The 11,564-nt window shown below is 35.9% G+C and overlaps 4 protein-coding genes across 5 annotated transcripts; 2 read left to right on the forward strand and 2 right to left on the reverse strand.

Moving 5' to 3' along the window:
• Positions 1-45: 45 nt before the first annotated feature.
• LOC145227861 (GPN-loop GTPase 2-like) lies at positions 46-1,579 on the reverse strand. Its single transcript, XM_080092786.1, has 4 exons — positions 1,269-1,579; positions 818-1,072; positions 650-754; positions 46-359 (listed from the first exon to the last, which is right to left on the reverse strand). Exons 1-4 carry the CDS (start codon positions 1,577-1,579, stop codon positions 131-133), a joined length of 900 nt encoding a protein of 299 aa, XP_079948912.1. The 3' UTR covers positions 46-130.
• LOC145227863 (ER membrane protein complex subunit 5-like) lies at positions 1,459-2,315 on the reverse strand. The gene is made up of 3 exons (XM_080092787.1): positions 2,099-2,315; positions 1,978-2,030; positions 1,459-1,773 (listed from the first exon to the last, which is right to left on the reverse strand). The coding sequence occupies exons 1-3, from the start codon at positions 2,175-2,177 to the stop codon at positions 1,594-1,596; spliced, it is 312 nt and encodes a 103-aa protein (XP_079948913.1). The 5' UTR covers positions 2,178-2,315; the 3' UTR covers positions 1,459-1,593.
• A 465-nt stretch (positions 2,316-2,780) lies between these two features.
• LOC145228329 (uncharacterized) lies at positions 2,781-9,332 on the forward strand. Of its 2 annotated transcripts, XM_080093355.1 has the most exons (13): positions 2,781-3,412; positions 3,695-4,053; positions 4,181-4,392; positions 4,455-4,620; positions 4,675-4,889; positions 5,058-5,100; positions 5,160-5,229; positions 5,476-5,567; positions 6,272-6,447; positions 8,109-8,225; positions 8,296-8,410; positions 8,797-8,910; positions 8,966-9,332. In XM_080093355.1, the coding sequence occupies exons 1-13, from the start codon at positions 3,099-3,101 to the stop codon at positions 9,115-9,117; spliced, it is 2,145 nt and encodes a 714-aa protein (XP_079949481.1). In that variant the 5' UTR covers positions 2,781-3,098; the 3' UTR covers positions 9,118-9,332. The 2 variants fall into 2 exon arrangements, with proteins under 2 accessions (XP_079949481.1, XP_079949482.1); XM_080093356.1 differs by lacking the exon at positions 8,797-8,910.
• An 858-nt stretch (positions 9,333-10,190) lies between these two features.
• On the forward strand, positions 10,191-11,334 carry LOC145228330 (pre-rRNA-processing protein TSR2 homolog). The gene is made up of 4 exons (XM_080093357.1): positions 10,191-10,393; positions 10,548-10,638; positions 10,719-10,933; positions 10,999-11,334. The coding sequence occupies exons 1-4, from the start codon at positions 10,334-10,336 to the stop codon at positions 11,155-11,157; spliced, it is 525 nt and encodes a 174-aa protein (XP_079949483.1). The 5' UTR covers positions 10,191-10,333; the 3' UTR covers positions 11,158-11,334.
• The last annotated feature ends 230 nt before the right edge of the window (positions 11,335-11,564 follow it).

Raw genomic sequence — 11,564 nt, forward strand, 5'->3', positions numbered from 1 at the left:
TCAATAAAATTCAAACCCAAAAAGTGCGTACCATCAAATAGTCTCTGAAGTCATAAGGTTTTATTTCGTATCTGAATTAGTTTATTGGCCACTGCAAACGATAAAATCACACCACAGAAAATGAGAAACATTATGGCGACATATATTTTTCATGGATAGATGCTGAGCGAAAATAGTCAAAGTCAGCTCCAACAGCCACTGACAACAACTTTTGAATGTTGCGTTCCTCAATATCCCCATAGCAATATCCATTAGCTTTGTCAACCTGCTTTAAGACAGCCAGCATACTTTCCTTTTCCTCCACATGGAGAGGTACAAATGACACCAAACTATAATCTTCAATGACACTGCACAGCTTTCTGCAATACATAGAAATTAGAGTTATCTCCCAGGCATGTCCAGAAATTGGGGAGTAAGATCTGTGCCCATAAATAATTTTACTCTATTAATGCCTGAAAGTCTAGTAGCCTAACCTAAAGTAGATCTCAAAGTTATTTTCTGGAGAAAAGTTTGTGTTTTAACTGGTTTTCTGTGCATGGTGTTGCCAATTTTTTTTTTTTGAAACTGTCAGAAATTTTGCCTATGCAGATATGGCAACCCTAATATAAATATATGTATGATCAATAGTTGAAAATATAATGCACATTACTCATTGAGTTTGTGATATTTTTGTGTAAATGGATCTTTATCATCAAGCTCAATCAGTTTTTCAAGGTCCAATACTTCTGTGTAATAATCTAAATGGAAGGGAAATCTGAAAAGTAACATGCATTGTGTTCATAAAATATATTAGTGCTATGAAACCCATGTTACCTACTTTCCATACTGTTCAGCTATGTCCATTTTTGAAAGCACATTGACATGGGGCATATGCATGTGAAGCATTGTAGAAAGTGAGGTAAGCAGAACAGATACAAATTTACTGGAGTCTGAACAATAATGTGAATCGACCAAGTGTACTGCAGTCATGCGAATATCGCAGTCTTTGTTTGCCAGCTTTGCAATGACATTACGGAGTGAGGCATGATGAGTATAGAGTTCAACTTGACCAGGACAATCAAACACAAAGTACCTGAAAACCGTTTTGTATGTAATGCAGAAAAATTCTGGTCGATCACATATCTAATATGACTAGCTTTTTTGCAATAGTAATTTGGGAACGAACGATAGGGTTGATATGCACAAACCACAACAAAAAAAGTAATTTGGTATGCAATTAACATCAACGAAAAATACTGTGGATGTAGCGCTAGTGTTTCACAACATACCTGTCAGAAAACTGTGCCAGTTTCTGCAACAGCCAATCATAGTTCATTTCTAAATACTCCATGCAGTAAAGCAGTGCCCCATTAGGCCCCAGTGATAAGTTTTTCATAACATCCTCAACAGTGACCAGGTCATTAATATCAATATCACACTCATATGGAATGAAATCATTAGCAGGGTCCAAATTTACAACACAACACTCTCTTTTTACAGCTTTTAAAAACTGTTGCAATCCATGGCAGTAGGTAGTTTTCCCACTACCAGGAGGGCCAATAACAACTTGTCCAAATGCAGTTTTTTTAAATAGTGGCATTTTCAAATGTAAGTTTATCTGCCGTGAAGGATTTTTCCACGATGCTCAAAACTACAGAAAGACCATCTGTTGCCAACAGTTTCGAATGACTTTGTTTTCATGTCAGCATTGACTTGAATGTCTTTAAATTCACCAGCGACCATAAGAATTCCACACGAGGACAGAAACAAACCCAATACAGACTGAAACACAATCTAAAAAAAACATTTCAATTTGAAATTATTGGCTGGTTTTTTATTTGGTTTACAGTTAAAAAAATTAAATACTGAAACAAATATGGGATGCTACAAATTTTCACAAAATATATACGCTGGTTCATTTTTTATTTCTTCATACATTTTTTATTTCTTACTGGACAGTTGTAGCATAAAAAATGTAAAGTTTGTCATATTACTTACATCAATTGGAAGAGAATAGAACTCTTGTTCAGTTAAGCGGACAAATGATCGATCTAAAAATCACAAAACATTTAAAAAAATCAGCAGTAGTACATACATTTACATATTTCAATAAACTTACGCTGCGCAGCAGATATACCAGCATGGACAATGCAAGCAAGACCAACTATCAAAACAATCTTCTTAAAAGTTTGCTTCATTATTTAGCTAGTTTAAAAGACATGCTACAAAAGGGGTAAAGGCGTAAAGCACAAAAGCTGCTTGAAAGTATGAACAACGCTTGTTTGGTTACCATTTCTCTATAGCCTAAAACGAGTTGAGACACGAGAAACATAACCATTGTCCTAATTCCTAAAACGATTAAACGAAGGCGAAAAATACGATTTCGAACATGCACAAGTATGACGTCACAGAAGCACGGACGTGCTGTTTTAACATTTCTATAAACAATAAAATATGAATATTTTTTAACTATTAGAGAGAAGTCAGCACATCGTTTAAATCTCTACAAAACTTGATATGTTTAGTTTTAAAAAATAGTTTACAAACAGTCCTTTAATTTTGACCAGCACCTTTGGCTTTTGACATTGTCAATACATATGTAAAAGAAACGATAAATGTCTAAAAAATGTTTAGTGAAAAATATCATTATGAATTTCTAAAAATAGTTTTATCCCACCTTGACACCATGTTGCGAAATTATGGTTTTGTAATGCGATTGCGCAAGTCAGAAAAAACGAGAAAATGTTTTGCTTTTAGGGAATTCCCCAAACAACAAAGAGCCGAAATGAATTGTCAACAAAAGTATTTTTGAAGACAAGTATAATAGTAATTAGTAACATCTCGCTCAAAATGCGGCACGGAAAGTGATATAATGTAACAAACGGCGTGTGACTGAGTTTTTGGTGATTATTGTTGCAAGAGGTTTAGCAAAATTTCAAACTATTTTCTTGGTAAGTTTGGTAAAAATTGTAACTTTTTTAAGCACCTAAAAATATGCGGATTTTTAAAAATATTCACTTAATTGTGAATGAATGAATGAATGATACATCAAGAGACCTAAGCTGTGTTTCACAGTGTGTCATGAGTGGTAAAACATATAGTGATGTGTTTTCTGTAGTATGATTTGTTTGAGTTACATTAAAAAATCTTTAAGAAAAGTTCCTATTCCCAAACTAATAAGGCCAGGTGCAGTAGTTTCAATATTTGACAAACCTCACCTCATTATGGATGAGCAAAAAGGCCAAACTTCAGACAAACCTTCAACTGCAAATACTGGAGAAGAGGCAGAAGTGCCGACCACTTCACAGAAGGAACAAAAACCTTTGCAAAAAATCAGACTTGCAGCAGTATTTGATAAACCTCCTGCTCCAGTCAAAACACCAACATGTCAGAAAAAGCCACCAATGAAAACTGCACATGATGTGATCAACAGGTTTGTAGGTTGCTATCTATATCACTGGTTCTCAAACTTTTTTTATAGTTGGGACCAAATGATAGTTTTTTAAGTGTGCAGGGAGCCGCAAAAAAGAAACCTTGATTAAATCACTAAAGATTATTATCTTTAAAGCGAAAATAGCAATCTTTGGTGGTTTTCTAAGGTTTGGTGGGAGTCGCAAAATAAGTGGTTGGGAGCCACATGCGACCATGAGACCCGCATTTGACAATCACTGATCTAAATCATTGTTATTTATGTACACTTAATGATTTTTAACAGAGTCAAGTGGGATGAATCACTTTCCCCTGATGAATTCTGCGTTGGTTATACAGATCGCTTTGATGGACTTGTTGAAAAGCCGTTTGCAGATTTAAATTGGGACATAGATATAGCTGGTGTTGGCCCAGATATTTTTTGCATTCCTCAACACAGAATTCAATACTTCAAACGGAATGACCGAGTAGTTTGGGATAAGTCAAAACGACTGGACAATGTTTTTGGATCAACTAAAGGATGTGTTAAAATTCATGATTTAAATGGTGAAAATCATCCAGATGACCTTCAGGCAGAGTGTATTGAAAAAGAAGAGAGTTTGCAGGCTAAGAGTGAGGAATACAAGGGTCCTTCTCTCAATCCAGGTTTGTTGTGGTGTAATGACCTTTGGTTCTTATGTTTGTTATAATTCTACTCTTAAATATTCATGTCATGCCCTCTGAATACTGAAGCATTATTGTGTTGCTGTTGTTAAAACAAACTTTATTGCAGGCTCTTCAAGACCAAACTGTTTTATTGGTTTCCTTGTTGATGCTCTTGAAGTACGTCAGAGTGTACATGCTTATTACAGAAAAGTAACTGAAATGGCCAACCAGGGCAATGTTGCACAGGAGGTACAGTCAGCTTTCGTGCCACTAAAGAAACTGCATGTTAGTTTTTGTGTCTGTACAGTTAACATGGAGGAGTTACAGACTGTAAAAGAGGTATGACGAATTTTGTTAATAAAATTCTGATATTCATACCAACGAATGGGTGCATTTTGTAGATAACTCAGCAAGTATGTGAAGATGCAACCTCAATACATGTCAACTTCAGAGGTGTTGGGGAATTTGGACAGAAGGTTAAATATGCTGTGCCTGATGCCCCTGGGTTACATGCCCTTGGTACCCGTTTGCAAGAAAAATTAACTGAAGCTGGGATCAACATGCAAGGTAACTTAATATTTTGGTTTGCCAAGCACATGTAAAAATCCCCCCTTTTTTCAGGAAACTTCTCGCCATTCCAGCCCCATTTGACTTTAATAAACTTCAGAGGTTCTGCTCCAGCACCCGAAATTTCCAGGATTTTGAACAACAAAATGTTTACAAAATGGGTTTTTAAGCATCAAGTTTTAAATAAATTTGTGATATGTGAAATAGGATCCACAGGAGCAGATGGTTTTTACAACACCTTTGCAACATACAGACTAAAAGATACTCAGGTGTGAAAAATTGCATAGGAATAGTACTCAGAACACAATTACTAAATTTTCTTTTAATTTATATCATACATTTCTCAATACAATTTGCTGTATTTTGCACACTTTTGAACAAAGTGGCAAATCTGTACACATTTGTCACTTTTTAAACTGTTGATTTTATTGTTTCAGAGCCAATCTGCCAGTAGTTCGTTGCACTGGGACACACCACAAGGTATAAAAATACATAAATGACATTATTTTTTACTCTAACATTTTGGATACATACAACAGATTCAAGTTTTGAACACTTTCAACCAGTAAGGAATAAAAAACAAAAACCTCAATCAAGAAACAGGAAAAGGTACTGTAGTTAATCAATATTTTTAAAAGATGTTGTGCCAAATCTGGCTATTAGCATACTTCGTTTAATTGCTTAGTGATGGTTAATCCCTATTGTGGGCATTAAATTAGAAAATTATTTATTTTCATGATTTTTGTCCCAATTCCGTCTGCTAATTTGTTAGGCGATAAACCTCTGCACTTACTTTGTTAATTTTTTTAAAATTTCTATGCAGTAGTTGTCTATGATTAAAATACATTTTTCTAGATATCATAACAATTTGAAAAGAGATGTTGAGATTGGGAAGGCACTGGGTGCAGTACTCAGACACAACAAGTTTGGATTCAAAGTTGACTCAGGTATCATGAAGCTTTAAAGTTTTTGTGTGAATTTTATAAACATTATGTTTTTACTGTGATGTTGTGGATAGCTGTTGGCAGACACTATACTGATGCTGTAACTGTACTACATAGTACATACCATAGTGTGCTATAACCTTTGGTACTGTGCATGACTGCATGCTATAGTGCCAATATCCAGTGGTGGGATTCAAATTTTTTTTAGCCGGTTCTGTTACAAAATCCATTCACAGTAACCAGTAATGCTAACCAGTTCACTGATCTCATAAAATTTCGTGAGACGGTTCTATAGAACTGGTGCGTACCGGCTGAATCCCACCACTGCCAAAATCTGTAGCTAGTTTTTGTGTATTTAGGAAACATATTTATATGACTAGTGATGTTAACAGGCTTCGTTTCTGCCGACTGTGATGAATAAAAATAAAAGTTGTAGAAGCAATGAGGATAGTGTCAAGGCTCAGATGATGTTGTTAGACCAATTAATTAATATAATTAAATGCAGGAGTAACATGGTACTAAAATCAAAGAGGTTTGCAGTAATCATAGCATCACAATGTTTTTTCATGTAGCATACAAAACGAATAGAAAGTGACACAAACACTATAATTGAGTAAACTTTGTAGCATTTTTCCCCTTTTGACATATTTGCGTCAAATGCCTGCATAAAGGGTGGCAAAATGTTTACTGTAACTTTGGCTTTACAGGTGGTTACGTGAAAATAAAGGATATCCTGGCACATCAACATTTCTCCAAAACGCTGAATGTGTCAAGAGACGACATTTACAGGGTAGTGAGGAACAATGACAAACAAAGATTTGTTATTGTGGTGGATACATTGGGAGTTGAAACTATCAGAGCTACCCAGGGCCACACTGTCGCTGTAAGTTAAGCACATTAACATTGAATACTATGATGGGAGAACGGTCTATTACTGTGTTCACTAAAACAGTGCGACTTAGAATTTAGAATAGAATATTTTACGAACACAACTTTAAAGCACAGGCCGTTACGTTTTAACCAGAGATGTACCGAATATCCGAATCTTTTTTAAACACACATTCAAAGCGTTAAACTCGTCTTTTTTGCTTAGTACCAACGAAAATCGCCTCAATTATCATATTTTTTGACACATTATCGTTTTTCCCACTGCAGACAAAAATCAGTAATTTATTGTCGGGTTGGAAATCATGCTTAAGGCAATGTTAAACTCACAGAATTAAATAGGGGACGAAACACAACTATTCTGCACCAACTGCCTGGTAAAAAAGCATTGTTTTCATGTCAAACGCATAGCGTAAGACTTCGCGTGACCTCATAATGATTCGGTTGATTCGGCCGATTATATTCGGCAAAACCGCCGAATATTCGGTTTCGGCCGAATCGAAATTTCGCCGATTTGGTACATCACTAGTTTTAACCTAATTACGTACCACCACAACTCTTTCAAGAGCAACAACTAAAATTGCGTTAACTGTTGCAATTATTAAATCCTTATCGTTTTGTCCATTTCTTACAAAGATCAGCAATGCATTTGCAACGATGCCCGACTAATATCATACTTTAACATAATTACCTTTGCAGTAACATCGCTGTTGGTTTGGTAGAAAAATATGTTTTTTATGTCATGAGCGTGGTGTGCGACTTCGCGTGACGTCACAAACGATTCGTTTTTTGATTTGTTGACGTCACAAACGATTCGGCCGAATTATTTGGGAAAAAACTGACAAATGTTCGGTTTCGATCCGAAACCAATTCAGCCGATTCGGTGCATTACCATTGCTAACCAAGTACGTTCAAAGCAGAGGTGTTAGTTGACCTACAATTGTGGCCCGAACCCGGCTGAACACGACTGAACCCCAACCGAAAACAGTCTTAAAATGACGTACCGAATTTAAACGAAGTGTATTGTACGAAAACAAGTTGAGTTGAGTTGAGTTGAGTTGAGTTGAGTTGAGTTGAGTTGAGTTGAGTTGAGTTTATTTCGCTTGGTGAAAGAAAACATAGCGACACTGTAGCACTAAAACAATCACCAAGCCGGAAATAGCTGCGCAACATTAAAACGGTAAAGGGCACAATTGGTGGATGATACCAAAACGCGCTGCAGCTACACCGTATTATAAAGCGTTATGTGACCGGGGCTCACAAGAAAGTGAGGTTGGCGCAGTGTTGGTAAACACGACTGGGGAGGGAACGTTGGTGGGACCAGTCAAGGGGGGCCTATTAACTAACCACCCGTGTTAGGGAAAGAGGGTGGGGTTCGACAGGAAAAGAAACCACCGAAAGAAACCCTGTCGGATAGTTTCAAGCGCCGGAAGGAAGATCACACTCCATAGAGCTTCATTTTTAAACTCTGGCCCCAACCCAATAGCCCTTATTATCGCAAGCATTTCACAAATCAAAATTTTCTTGTTTGATGAAATTTCTCTCAAACCTGAACTCCCTAGGCTTTAAAAGTTCAGCAAATAATAATAAAAAAACACGAAAGGAGCATAAAGTTCTACCTAATGATTTACATTTGTGATATAACTATTTGGCGTTAAGGTGGATAACTTGGAGTTAGAAGAAATTACAGACCCTTCCCAATTTCCCACTGTGGTACATGGAACGTTTTGGAAATTTTGGATTCCGATTTCCGTCCAAGGACTTCATCGAAGAAACGTCAGCACCGTAGTTGCATGTCTACTAGAAGATGTCGATAAAATTAACAAAATGTTTTTTTTTCACGCAGAGAATACATATCCATATGACTACAGCAGAGCCAACGGATGGAAACGGTGTTATCAGTGGAATGCGGAAAACATGTAATTTGTTCATATATATCGACATAGCGGCAGCAATGGCAGGTAAAGTATTAGTTTTGGTAAACTTCGTAGGCTTCATGTAATTTTTGGAGTTGACATTTAATTGTACAATTATAATCAACCTGTTAGATAGGCGCGCCGTTTTAATTTAGTCGTAACCAACTTGTGAAATGGGGAGTGAATAGCATCATTTTTATCAACCACGCCAAGAGAATATTCAGCGCATTCACTTTCTGCTCACAAGGTTGTGGGATTAAAATTTTTGTCAGCCGGTTGTATCACAAAAGTCATATTTCCATTGACAGTAAGCAGTAAAGCTAACCGGTTCGCTGATCTCATAAAATCTCGTTAGGACTTATTGTGAGCATAACGCATTTAGGCGTTGCCCAAGCACCGAATATAGAAACTTTTTTCCAATTTTCACGTAGATGGAATACGATTTTTTGTTTCTTCTAATGGAGTGATACTCTCGACAGGCGATGATATGGGATATTTGTCTCCTAAATACTTTATTAAAGTGATAGGGTCAAGTAAAAAGCAACGTAAGTGTACTGTATATTTTTAAAATCTTTGCCCACTAAACTAGTTCATTTCCAGGCACTACAGTGTTTGATAGAGAAAATGACGAAGCAGTTACTCGTTATTATGAAGCAATGGATGAAACAGACAAAAACGAGGACGTTGATACTAGTGAGCAACCGCAGCCTATGTCTCCAGAAGATTCAAGTACATCGACCGAAACTGAATAAAATGAAAGAAATAAACCAACGTTATATATTTGCAGTTTCCAATTTTACTCAAAAACAGTAAAAAATCTGAATTATGCAACTAGGACTTTTTTGTTTTTAGTACGTGTGCCTTTGCTATGATTTTATTTGCTATTGTGAATGTTTATCGCTGTGTTCTGTAATCTTGTAGTAGAGTTGCTTTTTTAATTTGAAATAAAACAAAGCTGTCATTTCCAGTAGGCTATACCAAACAAACGCATCCAATACGGGTCAGTGAGTGTACTTGAAAACATATCGCCCATATTTCTATTTCGTCCCGAACTGTTTTCAAAATTCGGCCGAAACCGATCTTTTAGAGATGAAATCCTAAACATTCCACATCGTCAGTTAGAACCGTCATAAATTAACAAAGTGTCGGATGTAAAAAAAACACGAGCCATGTCCGTTGCAAAACAGTATACGTTTTGTTCCGCTTACTTAGGCTACTGCAGTTGTTTTTTAGTTGCAAAAATGAGTTCAGCAGCATCAAAAGCACAAGTATCAGTTGAAAACAGCCACCGAAAATGAGTTTTGGGTTCAGTCTGATTCGGTTTCGGCCCCAACCTTTTGAGTATGGCTGTATAATAAGCAAAAATTTGTGTCGTGATTACAAAAAATACCGTATTGTTGGGTTCCATGTGGTGTAGTAGGCTATATTAGCTGAAATGCTGTTAAAATGGGTCGAAATAAAACACTGAACTACGTGCTTTCTGTGGCTTGTATTTGGTAATAATGACAGTACTGCTCTGGATTGAGCTATTTGTCTACTCACGTGTAATGTAACAGGCAAACCGCTAATAGCTTACAGCTGTCTGTAAGTTTTAGTAGTAGTATAACGTAACTTTTTAGTTTTAGTCTCTAAAAAGTATATTGAACGCTTGTAAAGAATGAAGGGTATGGTATAATCATAGTGTGTTTCACACTTTCATACACATCACTTTACAATGGTTAATATTGCTTTCAGCAAAAAAGTAATTTTGTTTAAATTATAGTTTTTATTTAAATTATAGTTATAGTTTAAAAGAAGAAAGTATGCAAATTATTTTGGAATAAAATTAAATCAATAATGCTTAACTGTTTGTGCAGATAAATTGTGTAGTTAAACAAACAAAAACACAGACAACATTTGTGTTTATTTTGTTCATTGTACAGTTTTGCTAGGCCAATTTTTAGTAGCAACATAGAGAATTGGGGGGTTATGGAAGCTCTTTTTTATGATGGTATTCAAGCAACATTAAAAAGTTGGACAGCGTTGCAGGTATTTGATATGATCACAATAAAATATTTAAGATATACAAGTTGACGAATGACCCTTTTACATCTAAATTGATTCCAGCTTTCTTTAAGTTACTTTGTGATTGTGCATAGCCATATTCGTAGTCATTAAACTTTTGTTAACTTTGTGTATTTAGCTTGCTGTGAGCAAAGGATTTGGAGGAGCACACAGCCAGGAAAAAGCACAGTGGCTTGTCAGGGTCATCCAACAGTTTTTTCAAGAAAATGGTATAATTTCAAACATGTTTATGAATTGTAATGTCAATTTTTACCAAGATATCTTGGTTAATAAACTCATTTGTTTTTAGATGATATTGAGCCTTACGAGCTTGAGGACTTCATTGAGGAAATTATGTCTACAGAATTTAGTCTCATTACAGAAGACAACAGCGTCAAAGACATTTCTATTAAAATTTGCAACTTGTATAAAATGTGTTCCCAAGGAAAGCTGAATGAAGTTAGAGAAACAATGAAAACTCTTCCATATGTTAACTTGGGTGAATGCATGGAAGCAACATCCCAGGTAATGTGCTATTTATAAACAAACTATAAAAGTGTTTAAAACAAGTATATATATACATACATCAGGTTGAACAAACACATGATCAAAGCGATGAAATCATTGGTCAATTAAACCTAACATCCTCCACAAGTCAAAATCTAACAAATGCAAGTGAAAATACAGCTCCGGCCTCAACATCTACTGATGGATGGGTTGAAGTTAAGTCAAGAAAGAAAAGAAAATGAATTTCTATTTGTTGTCTACCTGCAGCCATCAGCTAAATACTGCCATGTGCAATGTTTGATCGGATATGCTTTAGTGCAAGTGAAGAAAAGGTTCTGTGGTGTCGAAACTGTGCAGCATGTGTACAATGCAAACTTCTCAGCACCGAATGCTGTGGCAATAAATAAATCATATGTTGAGTTTGGTCAATATCTATTCTAGTTCGATGGTTCTTGACCGATGGGTAATTACTGCTAAATGGATAATTTTACACTCTGCATCTGCAATTACAGTATCATTTTTTAGTTCCATCATGGCATCCTTAAATATGGCGGTATAGTTGACCATTTTCTTTTTTTAAGAGGGTTATATAGGATCCAGGTGGTTGTTCTCGGTACTAACAATAATAAAAATAGCCACTGATCCAGCT

Source organism: Phallusia mammillata, chromosome 5 (assembly GCF_965637545.1).
Source record: "Phallusia mammillata chromosome 5, kaPhaMamm4.hap1.1, whole genome shotgun sequence".
Taxonomy (NCBI): Eukaryota; Metazoa; Chordata; class Ascidiacea; order Phlebobranchia; family Ascidiidae; genus Phallusia; species Phallusia mammillata.